At 40.7% G+C, this 16,956-nt stretch overlaps 1 protein-coding gene across 2 annotated transcripts in view; it reads right to left on the bottom strand.

Annotated features, from left to right (window-relative positions):
• The window catches only part of nrp2b (neuropilin 2b), a 97,100-nt gene that overhangs the window by 8,481 nt on the left and 71,663 nt on the right, over positions 1-16,956 (bottom strand). For both annotated transcript variants that reach the window (XM_017691690.1, XM_017691691.2), the window contains exons 11-15: positions 12,534-12,611; positions 9,377-9,520; positions 5,329-5,594; positions 4,833-4,929; positions 2,560-2,592 (exon numbers count right to left, since the gene is read on the bottom strand). In XM_017691690.1, the coding sequence (XP_017547179.1) occupies positions 2,560-2,592; positions 4,833-4,929; positions 5,329-5,594; positions 9,377-9,520; positions 12,534-12,611 (618 nt within the window). The remainder of the gene's footprint in view (positions 1-2,559; positions 2,593-4,832; positions 4,930-5,328; positions 5,595-9,376; positions 9,521-12,533; positions 12,612-16,956) is intronic.

Raw genomic sequence — 16,956 nt, 5'->3', positions numbered from 1 at the left:
CACTTGAAGTAAATAACGTTTGAGCATAGTTATTAGCTATAAAATGTTTGAAAGGGATGATTGGTTGATTCCTCAGAAGGAATGGAAATGTATCATCACATAGCTATGAATACTGATATCACGTTTCCTGATGACATTACCTAGAGTTGACAAGTGCACAGAGAAAAGCAAGGCCATAAACATAAACCTTGTGAGACTTCACAAGAAATTTTTGATTAATGATTTGCCAGTGAAATCAAAAACTGTTAAATATGATTAAACCATACTAAAACTATGCTTGAGAGACCTGCACAGGATTAGAATCCTGTGATCAACTGTACTAAATGATGTACTAAAATCCAATAAGACCAAAGCCAAAGAAATCTGGGAATCAGCAGAGCACAAATATATACCTGATGTTTTGATTCTGATCCTAGATCACAGGAACACTGTACTGTTTCTAGAAACCACTAGTATGTTGCACGCAGAACTGGCAAAAATAGACACAATGTGTATTTTTGTGCTTCATGTGTTCATTACCATGGCACTGTGTGATGCATGCAGCTAGGGTGAAAGGCTACGCTGATAAACATAGGTATGCACTGCAGGCAGCGTGGTTATTACTTATGGTATAAAATGGCTTTTTTCTAAGACATAAAAAGAGTATCTAAGACAAAGGGAAAGTTTTCCAGACCCAGATCAAGACTTAAGTTAAAAAAGATTTTTTATGGTGAAAAACCACTGGCATTTCGATGTTGTCAAATGACAGATTTCCATGTCAGAGAAAAAAACCCAAAGTCTTATATCAGTTCATATTTCAGCTGTGTGTGTGTGGTTGTGTTTGGGAAAGCGTGCACATGCATACACTAAAATTCTTTGAAAATCTGTTTTACTTGGATATATGTACATGTATGAGTGTGTGTGTGTGTGCAGGCTGGTGTTTTGCAGGGCTGAAACTTCTGTTTTCTTGCATGCATGGATCTGTGCCAGCTTCGTCTGCCTCAAGCCAAACTCTTTCATGAACCTCATCCAGCATCGCAAGGAAACAACTCACCCATCTTACACACACACACACACACACACACACACACACACACGCACACACACACACACACCCACACACACATTCAGAATGTAACAAACCTCTGCCATCGACAGCCCTCCACCACCTTACTCTAATCTAATCTCCTGTCTCTGAACTCGGAAATAAAACAAGCGTGTAATTTGGGTTGTCTGTGCATCTGGCTCATCTTTCCTGTAGCTGTCCGAGGACATGGGCAGCCAGTGAAACTAAAACGAATCCTGCTAAGACGAAGCGTCAGTTGCACATTTCTTTCGAGTGGAGATGACTCCATATATGGTCAGAGAGAGAGCGGGTGAAGAGGAGAAAGAGCAAGAAAGACCCAGAGAGATGGAGTGCCAAGAAAAGTGAAAGAAAGGCAGTGGAAAAATACACAGAGCGAGAGAGAGCGAGTGATGACACTAGAGGAATAAGTCATTGTGGAGCCTGACATTAAGGGGGATTATGGCAGCCACCATCCACACCCATCTCACACATCACACCATAATGTCTACACACTTACTGCAGATTAATGCAAGCTAGCTAACGGAACAGTTCAGGGTTACAATTCACTACGAGCCAAAAGGTTGATGGATGGCACAGACATCAAAAATTTGAGGACACCTTGCTTTTCAAAAACGGTTTAAATACAAATAAGTATGTTTTTGTTTGCAGTTGCTTAACACACTCATGTTCAGCCAGGTTTATTTTGAGGATAATAACAACAATATTTGTGACAGAGCTAATTTGGGACTAATGCTAAAACCCACACATTTTATCCCATTGTTGTAATGTCATCTGCACTTAAACCTTTGGGCATTTTAAACCAACTCTGGGCTAAAAGAGTTTCAGGAGGTGCTTTAAATAATAATTTGGAAAAGAAAACTGTCAAATCATTATTAAGAGAAAACTGGCTCTTCATACAATGGAAGACACTTTGATGAGTGCTGCAAAATGTATTAGTAAATAATATAATTTTTGCTTACTTAACTGAAAAAAGTCCATTTCAATTTCAAAAGATGGCAAGGTGTCCCCAAATGGTTAACAGACAGTAAGAAAATTGATACTGTATCTGTTCGTAAGGCCACAACCCTCACATCACTACACCAACCACTGACAGCAAGCATCAACATCAGCCACCAACACCACACACCACCAAACATCATGAAATATTTTCAATGGAGCTTCTGGTGCATGCTTGGATACTGCCCATGCTTAGAATGGCAAGGTGATGATGACAAAAGTGATGATGCCGGGGACGATATTGAAAGTCACTCAGCACATGTCTCCCATACTTCTGGCCAGATTTAATGGACTTAATTTGGCCTGATGTAAGCATGTACTTGTGGGGCTCATAAGCAGTGGCTCCGTCACACATAAAGGTGCAAAGCGGGACCAACGCAGGGTCTCCTCAGAGCCAGTAAGCTGCCGCAAGCTGTGCTGGGCAACAAGCAGGAAGCACGGACATCTGCACAGGAATATGACAGACATTTGCACAAGAATATGGCAAAACAACTCACCAGTCATCTCTGGAGGGAAAGCCGGGAAAGGCTCTGTAATCAGAGAAAAGAACAGAGAATGTTCAATGAAGCATTCAATTCAAGTTGATTATCATCGAACATATGTGTTCAGCTTTTTTCAGGTGTATTAGTCAATATACACAAAATATTTGTGATGTTTGGAATTCATATCAGAAGTGTGCAAAAGTTGGCCTTACATTATAGATAGTCTGCCCTTACACTGTAAAAAAGTGCATAAACTTTATCCTTATAACACAGAATGTGTGCAAAAATTAACCTTGCAGTTGAATAAAGTATAAAAGGTAAGCTTACAGTGCAAAAGGGTGCATAATACAGCCTTACAGTCTTACATACAAAAGTTGTAAAAAGCCTTACAAGTGTGTACAGCCTTACAGTACAAAAAGTGTGTGAAATGTAGTGTGTGAAATAAGTGCACTATTTATACCTACAGACCTTTAAACTATACGTGCCTTATGTCACTTTATTGTTAATTTCAGGGAAATTCTTATATTTATATATATATTTTTTATTATTCTATTTTTCTACAATTAATGTTTATTTTATGATTAGTGTTTAGTGTTTATTTAGTGTCTATTTAAATTCAGACTGTCTATTTAATGTTATCGCTAAACCATGGGGTCTGAGAGTAACGCAATTTCAATACTCTGTATGTCCTGTACATATTGTAGTATTCACAATAAAAGCTAACTTGACTTGGAGTACAAAAAGTTTGCAAAACGTAGCCTTGTAGTAAAAAGCATGTAAGTGGTAACCTTATGGTAAAAAAGATGTGAATTAATTTGCCTTACAGCCTTAACAACACAGAATGTACAGTAAATTCATAGTGTGCAACGTCATTCTTGATGTTTTTAAGTGAGCACATTCACAGTATTTAACATACAGTGCAGTGTAGTATATAAATAAGTATATAAACAGGGCAAATAGTCTCTTGAGCCACTTGCAATTGTGCCACTAGTATAGTGTTATGATAGGAGTTCTATTCTGGCACACGCAGACTGACTTTGATTAAAAATACACATTGATCGTTGGCAGTCCTTGACTCTGTTTTTTTCTTTTTTTGAAAAAGTGAATACTTTAAAACAGATGCTAGTTGACTAGAGCATAAAGCATCCTTCCCTTCTGGAAGCCCTTCAGCTCCTCACAAACACATTACAGTGGTGGAGAAGGCTAAGCTGGTGATGGGGTTTGTGTGAGAGAAAGATAGGGAGAGGAAAAGAGAGAAAAAGAGAGAGAGAGAAAGAAGAGACTGTAATTGGGCTCTGTGTAATTTGGCAGAGAGTGGAGTGCTCTGATCCACAGCAGTGATTGAAGAGTGCTCTGCACATGCTCAGAAAACAGAAAGGCTGTTTAGGATGGCTGGAATGCACACGCAATTAAAAGGAGCGATGCAGAGAGACCAGCCTGGCAAGGGTGCAAGGGCTGGGGTGTGCATGCTGAACAACATTAATTGATAAGAGCTCTCCCAAAGCTGGGATTAGGAAAGGAAGGGTGCACGTAAGTATGCATGTGTGTGTGTGTGTGTGTGTATGTGTGTGTGAGTGTGTGAGTGTGTGAGTGTGTATGTGTGTGTGTGTGTGTGTGTGTGTGTGTGTGTGTGTGAGTGTGTATGTGTGTGTGTGTGTGTGTGTGTGTGTGTGAGTGTGTATGTGTGTGTGTGTGTGTGTGTGTGTACGTGTAGCTCTAATACCATGCTTCAATGCAACATACCAAATAAACAAAGCGTTTTGGCAGGCTGACCTTTCTGTACATCCTGCGTGTGACTGAAAGGTCTGCAGAGGGAAGCCCATGTTTTTCTCCTTAATAGGCATTCCTACTACACACATGTACTGCTTAACATCAATGTGAATGAGCAGCTACAATGCTGCAAACATTCAGACTCCTCTGGGACATTCAAGTGTGTTGTGTGCGTCTACAAAAATTCGAGTTTTGTGACCGACACGTCGGTTGTCTAGTAATTCCCTGCCACAGCTCTGGAAGGCTCTGTTTACAAATAAGAAAAGAGAAGGGAAAAATCTGATGAAACATAGATTAGGATCAGAGCCCATAGGGCAAGTGTGGCCTACTTTCCAGCGTTCGGCGTGAACGGAGAATTTTAAAAGCGCCTTCCATCTACCCAATCTGTTTTTTTTTTCCCCCACAGTAAACACTGGGCCTTGAAAGAAGAGAGTATGACAATAGTGTGGTGAGCCTGGGAGGGGCAGGGAGTGAACAGAGCAGCATAGCAAGAGAGAAAGAGAGTGATCTGGACTTACGAGTGCACTGTTCCAGCTCTGTCGTGGTGCTCATGTGGATGTTGTCGATCCAGATGTGGCCTCGGCTGCCATGCTCGAAGAAGCCCTCGATGACAACCTGATAAAGCACCAACAGGGGAAAGAGAAAGAAACCAAAAGATAGAGAAAGGGAAGGGGCAAGCATGAGGTGCAGGAGAGGTAGAGAAAGATAGAAAGAGAAAAAAGAGAATGAAAGATAGGGGTGAGGGCTGGAGTGAAGACTACTAAGCAAAGATAAATTCAGCTACAAATTAACTACAGCAACTAGTAACAATTTGTGTCATATCGGGCTCTGGTGCTAAAATAATAATAATAATATTAGTAATAAAAGAAGAATAATAAAAGGTCAATGTAAGTAAAGATATAAGGGATCCAAGAGTGTCATTGGGAGCCCATTTGCCACAAGCCCCATTGGAACTGCCCCAACTCTACTGCATCTAGTCTTCTGAGTTAGCAGCTGAAGGAGGCATCTTCTCACCTTGTACTCTTTGGGTGACCGAGGTAGGATGGTGCGTCCTTCTTTCCAGCTGTGGCCCTGCTCTCCTTTCAGTGTCCACAGCAGGGCCTCGTCCTGGTTGTGATCTTGGATCAAAACCCTCAGTGTGCCCTGAGCCTCACCCGTCAGCTGGTAGAGGAAAAGTAGGCAGAGTGGGCCTCTCTCAGGCCCCACCGGAGGGCTCAGCAGCCTGGCCCGTTCATGTTCTGTCTTAGGATTCGCCTCCAAGTACAGGAAACTGCCATAATCTGCACATACAGAGTGAGAGCAGTGAGCACAGAGAAAGGAAGAGGCCATGAGGACATAATGAGCTCTGCTGACAGCATAGCAAGTCTACTCTTCTGGGAAGGCTTTATACTATGTGTTTGCTGCGAACGTTGCCGTGAAGATTTGATTGCATTCAGCCACAAGAGCATAAGTGAAGTCAGGTACTCATGCTGGATGCAGTTCTGGATCACAAACACTACCCCAGCACTCTGTCACTTCAGAGAATGCACTTCCACTGCTACAAAGCCCAGTGCTGTGGAATCAGGGAAGCTTTTGCAGTTGCATGTAAAAGTTTGGGTGCTCTCCATCTATAGACAACATTTGAAAGAAAAATTGCTGTTTATTTGCTGTTGAATTTAACATATTGGAATAAAAATAAAACATAGCCTGTACAAAATTTTATATTATAATTTTTTAATATGTGAAACACAGAAAATAAATAGAAATTGTTCGCTAAAATTTGCAGAAAAATCCCAACTAGACATGCTTATGTGATTTCTGAAACTATCACATACTGTTATAAAACAGTATAACATGGACAAAAGCTATTTTCGTACACTACTGCTTTTGGCTATGCAAAGTATCTGTCCATTTTTATGAATATGAGCTTCCTTGTTTTTTGTAGTACTCATTAACTACATGAGCCTCACAGTTCCAATGCAAACCTAAAGAGACGCCAAACAAGGCCGACCAACTACATATGATGAAAGCGGAACAATTGTGTAAATGTGATTTTTCACTAAATCATTCCTTTATGTTTCTCTCTTCACACTGAAAGAGCTCCAGTAGTGGGTCCTTCACCAGCTGAGGGCTATGGTGCACAGCTAAAACTCATGGGAATGTCACTGTATCTTCCATTTGCACATCCGCCGCTATCATCAGATGATCTGTGCTAAATAGATCACAAGTTTCTAAGTGCTGCCATCTATTTTCAGCCCTCTTTTCTTTGTGTCTCAGCATGGCACCGTGACTTGAAGAACACTTCTGTTTATGTCCTATTTATGTTCTGGTGAACAATAAATAAATGATCAGGCTGTTTCTTTTCCTAAATCAGCAGAGGAAACATGGAATGTGCTCTCCAAACAAAAGCATGAGCATTATTTTCAGATGAGGAGTGCTTAGCCTCGGCAAAATCAACTAGGCTACTTCTAAAGAGAGAGAGAAAGAAAGAGAGAAGGTTGAGAGAGAGGGGGAAACTAGGTTTGAGAAGAGGAAGGGAGGGAATGGAAACATATAGTTCCTGAATTATCTGACTGGACAACAGGACAGAAATAGTCAACACTTCTCCCCTCTAAACATCCTCTTATCTCTGATAGGTGCCACAATGCACATTCCAACCTTGCCTCTGATCTGTATCCTTGAATAATAATACTAGCTGTACCCCTCAACCTCATAGAGCATACTGAATGCTTGTTTTAATATAACAGTAACAGCTTTGAGTAATCTACTGAATGTATAATTAAGTAGAAAAAGCATCCCAATCTTTGTGGAAGATTTATATGTAGGGAATAAGAATGAATAATCGATGAATAAACATTTTAAAGAAGCCTCATTGTGGCTGGGAGGGTTTTCAGCCCAGCAATCTGTTTGTATGGAAACTGCAGCACAGCACAGGCTGGTCTATGACTTGAGCATCAAGGGAAACTTCCATGCTGGCGTTAATACAGCTGACACAGCTTTAACCCTCTTACTTTCACCATGGTGGGATTGTTAAGATCTCAATGAGAGAGAGAGAGAGGGGGGGGGGGGGTCTGAGTTGAGGGAAAAGTGACCTTGTTGAATTTGGAATGTTTTAAACAGACGTGAATTCTTTCCTCTCCGCTCCTGGTTCCCTATTTAAAAGCCCACAGATGGAAAACAGAGCAAGAGCTTTTTTTTTACTTTTCTGAAAAAAAGAGTCAGTACAGAGGAGATCCTCAAGATCAGAAGATGCATGCGTGTGTAAGGAAGATTTTTTGAAGAACTTGTCCCTTTGTTTCCTGAGGGATTTAGAAGAGTAAGAGAAGAAGTAATAAGGATGAAAGGATGGCCAGTGCAGACACAGAGGAAGAGCTACAGTGGCTATTTTTTAGACCAAAGCTATTACATTATTTATACTTTAATTATAAGACAGACTGCTGAAGGATGAAGTGCATGTGAGTGAAAACACGTGTATGTGTAATTTCACTATGTCATCAAAAAAAAAAAAACGTTAAAAAACTATCACTGCGGTGGCATCCTCAAGAGACTAGGATGGAGGCCTCAAGGGTACATCTTCAGTAATTGTACTTTTTGTACTTTTTGTACAATTGGCAAAATTGCCAATTGTCAAATTCTACAGCAATTATATTTTTACATTCACTTCATATGGCATCATATGTTTTGACCACTGACTCATTGCTCTTTACTGTATTTTTTTTTACTTTAAAACATTTTGAAAAACAAATGTATGCCTTTCATGCAGCATATTTTAAACTTATTCAATGTATTCAATAAGCCAGAGCAATATGTAAAATTAACCAGCGTGATATTTTCCTGTTAAAAATTAAGTATTGTCTCAGATCCAGCATCTGCACAAATATATTCAGGAACTTGATGAAGCAGTTTTTATTGTACTTTTAACGTTTTTTAAGTGATTTTTGAAACCCTTAAACAAAAATGTTAAATTTAATAATATAATTCTAAATAACAAAGAACTACTCTTCAATCTCCCCAAAGAAACAATGGGGATTTACTCTATTGTAGTTTAACAGCTCGTTAAACTACAACAGAGTACACATGTACATGTCTAATCATCATGTACACATAAGTTAATATTATTTATCATACTGTTTAAAATGAAATCATCTACAGTTCTCTATCAGTTCTCTTTCCCAAAGCGGTAAACATCATCTCTGAAGCACTGTCATCAGCTTACATGGAAATCAATGCTGATATTTGGATGCATCACCAAACTGGCCACACCTCATACACAAGTGAGTCCTAAGACCTTTTTTGCACCTTTGAGGGTAAATTTACACTATTTGCACCTTGGTAAACAAAAATGAACCTGCATAGTAGCCTTTCTCTACAGTGTGCAGTGAAGGAAGGGCTGAATGTGTTCCTCATGCACACACACCAAGATGATAATGACTGATGATAATGACTGAATGACTGATAATAGCAATTACAAAGCTGTATAGGATTTTCAGCATTCCTCTATGCCATCATTGGTCATTTTCTGATCACATGACCACTACTGACCGGATAAAGCTTGAGCAGCAGATCATTTTCATCACAGCAGTGACACTGACATAGTACTGGCATGGTAGAGCTTGTGGTTCTGGCGCAAGTGTCTCAGACACAGCAGCACTGCAGGAGGGGTTCACACGTCAGCATCACTAGGTTAAGATTTCTCTGCCTCCCAAAAACATCCAGCCAGGAGTAGGAGTTCTGCCCATTTCTGACCAGAAATTTACCAGTTCTGACCAGAAATTTACCATTTAAGAAGGCAATTTGTTGCCTCGTTTTATCTACATCCTTTACCTTACATTAGATACACTAATTTAACAAATCATAGATTTTTTATACCTAGTGTTTCACCAATTAAGACTTAATGTAATGAAATTACTCAACAGTGCATGTATTGTAGCCATTGCAGCCAGTTCCCAATGCAGCAGATCTCTTCCCCACAAAACTGTAGGGTGCAATGCTGAGTAGTGCTTATACTACAATGCTAACTTTGTGCTACTGTTTCATTAGATGCACATTTGTGTGTAGCTGTTATGTAAAAGGGTTCCCATACCATCAGCTCCCAGTTGCAGGTCCATATTTGAACTGGATGGACTGTGTAGTGCCCAGTTCAGGTCAGCTGTAGGATCATGAGTCCAGCCGCACATATTCTGCTCAAAATCACACAAACCGCCCAGATCGGACAGAGTGGTGGGTGCTGGGGAGAGAGAGAGAGAAACAAGATAAGTTACACTCATTACTTTCAGAAAACCTATATCCTGCAGTCTAAATTATACAATTATATACACACACACACACACACACACACACACACACACACACACACACACACACACACACACACACACACACACACACACACACACACACACATTAAGAATCCATGTTTCATGGCTTTGATCAATGCCCTCTGCCTCTGGCCTGTGAAATCCATATTCCTGTTCCAGAAACTGGACTCAACAGGCTCTCAAAGGAATGACTCTCTCTCCCTCTCTCTTTCTCTGTCTTTCTCTCACTTACAAATATATTTGTGCAATACCTGATCTTAGCCATTTGTGTGCTTACTTGCTAAAACATTTCTAATTATAAAGGAATTCATGTGCATATTTACAGTGAAGTTCTCCAATTAAGCCAAAATGCATAAATAGCCGTCTTACATCATTTCCATTCCCAGCTTCTATTCCTCACTCGCTGTCAGCACTTCCTACCCACTGCTCCTCGGCATGCTCATTCCAAACAACATCAAACACTTTGCAGTTTCAATGAATAGCTAATCTGGCTAGCACTTCAGTTATTTCTGTGCACTCTGAGAATACTGAGGTCTACCACCTTTCCTCCATCTCTCAGCTGCTATCAGCTCTCTGTTTGTGTGGTCGGAGTTGTCTGGCAGGGTCTGGGCATGAGCCTCCTCATGACAGTCTGCAAGCCATAATTACCATGCACACACACTGAGATGTATACTATATAGAGTTTGACTGATTATAATGAATACAAAGTCGAGCGTTTTTCAGTCACCCACTAGCCCAGAGCTGTCCAAAGTGGGGCCTGTAAAAATGTTTAATTTGGCCCACCATTTTCCATCTTATTTTTCCTTAAATATGATGTTAAGAAAAACATATAGTGTAATGTTATAAAATAACAAATGACACCATACAGTTGTCTTTGACTGAAATGCAGATGCAATACAGTTAGTACAGTTTGTAACACAGCAAAGGAAACACTGGAGTATTTCAAGGAATATGTTTCTCCAAGTATACTGGCAATGTGCATATGTTGCTGGCTAGCTGTTTTGACCCTTCAGCCTGTCACAAATATTATAAACAAACAAAAGGTTTTGGCACTCTTACTGTAGCTCATTCCCTATGCGTCAGTGGATTGGATGTTATTCGGGTGGTGGACCATTCTCATCACAACAGTGACACTGAAGCGGTAGTGGCATGGTAGTGTTTTTGACACGGGTACAAATACATCAGACAAAGTAGAGATTTTTATTTACTGGATATTTCTATAGACGTCAGTGTCATTGCTAGACTGACTGAAAAAAATCAGCCAAGATGGTTCATGAAGGGCTAGAGGGTGGAAAATGCAAATAACAGCAACAGATGGGCTAAAGACTCTAACTGTACTCCAGCAAAGTGGACTTAAAAGGTAGGGGGTTTCTCAAGGAAAGAAGAAAAAAAAGAGACCAATGAGTACATGTTTATGTTCACATGTTTCTATATGTATACTGATGTGCAAAAGCATGTCTTCTATCCCACTGTGCTGAGGGAGTATGAGGGCTGAGTAGCTATCTGCAGGTAGAGTTATTATGCAGCTCCTCAGAGCCTGCAGACAGCGAGGAAGATAGAGCCAGAGAGAGAGTAAGAGAGAGAGAGAGAGAGAGAGAGAGAGAGAGAGAGAGAGAGAGAGAGAGAGAGAGAGAGAGAGAGAGAGAGAAAGAGAGAGAGTAAGAGAGAGAGAGTAAGAGAGAGAGAGAGAGAGAGAGAGGGAGAGAGAGAGAGAGAGAGAGAGAGAGAGAGAGAGAGAGAGAGAGAGAGAGAGAGAGGGGATCCAAGCCAAGCAGAGCTGCAATGGCCTCATCTATATGTAGCCCTGCACCAGTCCTCCATCAGCAATCAATCCAAACACAGGGGGCAAACACTGCCAGGCTGCTTAGCATAATGTTAGCACTCATGCTGCGTGCTGCTCCTCATCGGGACATAAGCCTCCACAAACGGAGGTGCGATCCATTATTATCACAGATGCAAGAGAGATAGGCTGTGGTTTGCTGCAATCACCTAGAAGAATACTGTAAATAATAGAGGCTGTATGACTGTGCACTACCATGCTAGGTCACCCATGCGTGCATGCAGCCACATAACAGATGTAAATTAGATGCACAACTATACACAAACAGCAGCACTAGTGACAAAACTTCATTACTCATTGTCAGATTTGGGTAATTATTGATTAGTCTGATTGGCATTGCTGATAGTGTTTATTGATAGTTCTGATGAGACAAGATCACTGCATGCTGAGAACTCCTTGCAGTCTCACTCACTGCTTTGGCAAATTTAGAATTGTGCTGGAGCTTTCAACAGTGCCTCAAATAGGTGCTGTGGGTGCCCATGGCCAACTTTGACAAGCTTTGAGAATATAACATGATTTGTGATGTAGTAAAATATATAATAGTAATAAATAGTAATATAACATAAAAATAGGGACCTAGTCCTCATAACCTGCCCCTGTACTGTTTAAATTAAATGGTCTGAATAATGTACTTGCAAGTGCCAATCAGGTGACTGAGAGATGATTGTATTCTGATCAGAAGACAACAGGTAATGTCTTGCTATTTAAAGAGATTACCGCTAGCTAGTAAACAAGCCATAACCATACTGGTAACCATGACAAATTGTTAGTTTAGCTAGCAATAGCATGTTAGCAAGAGACCTTTTAGGCAGGGATAAGTCAGGTGTATGCAACCTGGTGTAAAGTATCTAGCTAAAACATCTAGCAAGATATTCCACAGACCAAAAAATTTCCACACCTAGTGACATTATTATTTCTTAGTTTGAATTATTACTGTAGTTTCATTGTGCTTACACTTACAGTTTTATGTGTTTGGATATATGGGCTTTCTCCAATTTATTCAGGATGCAAACAGGCACCATTAAAGCCAAGCTCCATCCCTGCCTGCAGCGTTTCGATTGGTCTGTAAATTTGTCACCCACCTGCTGCTCTGTGAGCCGTGCTGGTCTCTTCCTGCTGCGGCAAAGTTGGGGTGGCAGTATCAGGAATAGTAGTGGATTCTGAAAAAGAGAGAGGGAGAGTGCGTATTTTGTAAAAGAGCTCTGGGGGAAAATAGCAAAAAAAAAAAAAAAAAAGTCAGTTATAGTAAGTGAAACTGAGAATCATGACCATGAAATAACCCTTTAAACTTTATACTGCCTGTAAATGAACATAGCTTCAAATATCAGCCAAAACACCTGGAGAGGTTTAATACTGGGTTACACAAAAGAAGCTTAACTTTTCACTCCTCCTACAGTAACAAATCTCTCTTTTTTTGTCGCTCTCTCTATCTCCCTTTCTCACAAAAACATGCATGGTACTCCTGCTGCCACTGATGAATGCTCCAGCCTTAGTGACCTTGGAAGACTGTTGTATTCACTACTACTACCACCACTACTACACACACACACAATCAGAGCACAGACTGTGCACAATTCATGTGCAAAATATAAAACTAGCATGCTGATACACAAAAACAAATGGAAAAAAAAAATCAAACACAACATACACAGCTGGAAAACAATCCAAAGCACATGGCCCTCTGCAAGTGTTTAGTGAATACTAATGTGGGATTCAAACAGCCCTTACATGCCTTGTGGGAGAGGAAAGAGAAAGACATGCCCTGTAAGTGATGTAAGGGAACATAAAGTTCTGTAGTTTGAGTAGCGTGAATGAACATCAGTTACTTCTTTCAAATCGTGGTGACAGACCCCAAAACGAGCCTTACCTTCATTACAAAAAGACTCTAAACCAGCTGTTACCTACATTACCAAAAGACTCTAAACCAGCTCTTACCTACATTACCAAAAGACTCTAAACCAGCTCTTACCTCCATTACCAAAAGACTCTAAACCAGCTGTTACCTACATTACCAAAAGACTCTAAACCAGCTCTTACCACCATTACCAAAAGACTCTAAACCAGCTCTTACCTACATTACCAAAAGACTCTAAACCAGCTCTTACCTGCATTACCAAAAGACTCTAAACCAGCTCTTACCTACATTACCAAAAGACTCTAAACCAGCTCTTACCTCCATTACCAAAAGACTCTAAACCAGCTGTTACCTCCATTACCAAAAGACTCTAAACCAGCTCTTACCTACATTACCAAAAGACTCTAAACTAGGTCTTACCTGCATTACCAAAAGACTCTAAACCAGGTCTTAAATACATTACCAAAAGACTCTAAACCAGCTCTTACCTGCATTACCACCAGACTCTAAAACCAGCTCTTACCTGCATTACCAAAAGACTCTAAACCAGCTCTTACCTGCATTACCACCAGACTCTAAAACCAGCTCTTACCTGCATTACCAAAAGACTCTAAACCAGCTCTTACCTGCATTACCACCAGACTCTAAAACCAGCTCTTACCTACATTACCAAAAGACTCTAAACCAGCTCTTACCTGCATTACCACCAGACTCTAAAACCAGCTCTTACCTACATTACCAAAAGACTCTAAACCAGCTCTTAAATACATTACCAAAAGACTCTAAACCAGCTCTTACCTGCATTACCACCAGACTCTAAACCAGCTCTTACCTGCATTACCAAAAGACTCTAAACCAGCTCTTACCTGCATTACCACCAGACTCTAAAACCAGCTCTTACCTGCATTACCACCAGACTCTAAAACCAGCTCTTACCTGCATTACCAAAAGACTCTAAACCAGCTCTTACCTGCATTACCACCAGACTCTAAAACCAGCTCTTACCTACATTACCAAAAGACTCTAAACCAGCTCTTAAATACATTACCAAAAGACTCTAAACCAGCTCTTACCTGCATTACCACCAGACTCTAAAACCAGGTCTTACCTACATTACCAAAAGACTCTAAACCAGTTCTTACCTGCATTACCACCAGACTCTAAAACCAGTTCTTACCTGCATTACCACCAGACTCTAAAACCAGCTCTTACCTACATTACCAAAAGACTCTAAACCAGCTCTTACCTGCATTACCAAAAGACTCTAAACCAGCTCTTAAATGCATTATCAAAAGACTCTAAAACCAAGTCTATTACTACCAGAATTTAATGCCAGCCCTTACTGCAATTATACCATTTGAGGCTGCCCTATTTACCAACTGAGCAATTGACAATACCCGTAGCAGCATTAAAGACCAACTGCAATGCCAGTACTAACCATGCTAATCCCCCCACAACGACCCCAATGCAACACATCTACTGCTCATTGCTGTCTTTCATTCTCTCCACTTCCATGAGTCATACAGCTCAGTCTTACAGCAGGTCTTACTTACTTACAACACTGTCTTACAGCAGGTTCAAGGGTTCATTCCCTCTCTGTGTCATTTCAACCCCATCCTTTTCTCTCTTGAATTAAGTGGAACAAGCAACTGCATTGAGAGTTTAACGCAAACCATAACATGACAAGCCACTGTAGGTGAACAAAATTTCCAGCGTCGCGACCTGCCCCACTATTCTCATGCTGTTTGCACTGTGCTAATGCGTTATGCCACAGCATGTTAAATCAGTCTCACCATCTCTCCTGCTTCCACCACAGGCAATCTAGTAAGGGCAGATTTAAGAAAAACAAGGAGCTAAATGACTAATGATTGTCAGCTCTTAGCTTCATTAGTGTCATTACACTTTACAATTCACTGCTTAATTGGCAAATACGTGAGCGGCACTTCTAATCCTGCTGGCACTTCAGTAGAACATGAAAAACGGAGGCCAGCTATGTAAATATATTATTAATATCTATAAGCAGGAGGGTACATGAAAGAGGAGCCCCAGCTGGTTGTGTTTCTGACATTAAACTCTATTAATTTGATGCCCTTTACAAATGCAATTAACCCCACAGCAAGAACTGCATCTTGGGGAAGTGATCACAACCACACGCACACACACACACGCACACACACACACACACACACACACACACACACACAAACACACACACACACACACACACACACACACACACACACACACACACACACACACACATCCTTTCTCCTTTCATAATTAGTAAGGGCAGGCATACCCCATTGCATGTAGCCCCCCTATAGGATTCCACACTCCTGTCCCCTCTTGGTGTAAAGGTCACCTGTTGTCTGAGTGTAAACACAATGCCCTTTCAGACCCTTTAGGCCTGTCAGTGCTGACAGGAGGACAGCAGAGGGACAATCTGCCATGTGAAAGCCATCACATTCACTGTCCTGTTGAAAATACAATCAGGCGCCCAGAGAAGAGTCCAGTAATGGACAACCTAGCCGCAGCCTGCAGCCCACATATCTCAGCCGCTGTTCAGCTAGCAGAATCTCTGATCGATGCAACATTCAACACCATCACTATACGTCAGTTTCACATTTATCATTGAGCTGTGGATGCATTATGGCTGAGACTCGCTACCCAACACAGAAAAGTCACATCAGCAATTCCTGTAATGCTCCAGTAGCACTGATCACAGGAGACTGCCATGCTGATTTCTTCAGTTCAATTCAAGTTATTTTTCGACACACGAAGAAAGAACAGAGATCAACTATACAATGAAATTCATACTACACACACAACAGCCAGGGATGAGAGGGTGGTCTCCTGTGGCTGTTGTCATTCTCCCGCCCTCTCTTGGGTCTGACACCCACTTCCTGCTCTACTATATATATATATATATATATATATATATATATATATATATATATATATATATATATATATATATATATACATATAACCTCAATTCCAATTAAGTTGAGACATTGTGTAAAACATAAATAAAAACAAAATACGATGATTTGCAAATCCTTTTCTACCTATATTCAATTGAATACACTACAAAGACACAATATTTAATGTTCAAACGGATAAACTTTATTGTTTTTTGCAAATATTCACTCACTTTGAATTTCATGCCTGCAACACGTTCCAAAGAAGTTGGGACAGGGGCAAGAAAAGACTGGGACAGTTGAGGAATGCACAAAAAATACCTGTTTGGAACATTCCACAGGTGAACAGGTTAATTGGAAACAGGTGAGTGTCATGATTGGGTATGAAGGGAGCATCCCTGAAAGGCTCAGTCGTTCACAAGCAAGGATGGGGCGAGGTTCGCCACTTTGCAAACAACAGCGTGAGCAAATAGTCCAACAGTTTAAGAACAACGTTTCTTAACGTGCAATTGCAAGGAATTTAGGGATTTCATCATCTACAGTCCATAATATCATCAAAAGATTCAGAGAATCTGGAGAAAACTCTGCAAGTAAGCAGCAAGGCAGAAAACCAACATTGAATACCTGTGACCTTTGATCCCTCAGGCGTCACTGCATTAAAAACCGACATCATTCTGTAACGGATATTACCACATGGGCTCAGGAACACTTCAGAATACCACTGTCAGT

Source organism: Pygocentrus nattereri, chromosome 6 (assembly GCF_015220715.1).
Source record: "Pygocentrus nattereri isolate fPygNat1 chromosome 6, fPygNat1.pri, whole genome shotgun sequence".
Lineage (NCBI taxonomy): Eukaryota > Metazoa > Chordata > Actinopteri > Characiformes > Serrasalmidae > Pygocentrus > Pygocentrus nattereri.
Note: the sequence above shows the minus strand (reverse complement) of the source record. Positions and strands in the feature narration are given on the sequence as shown.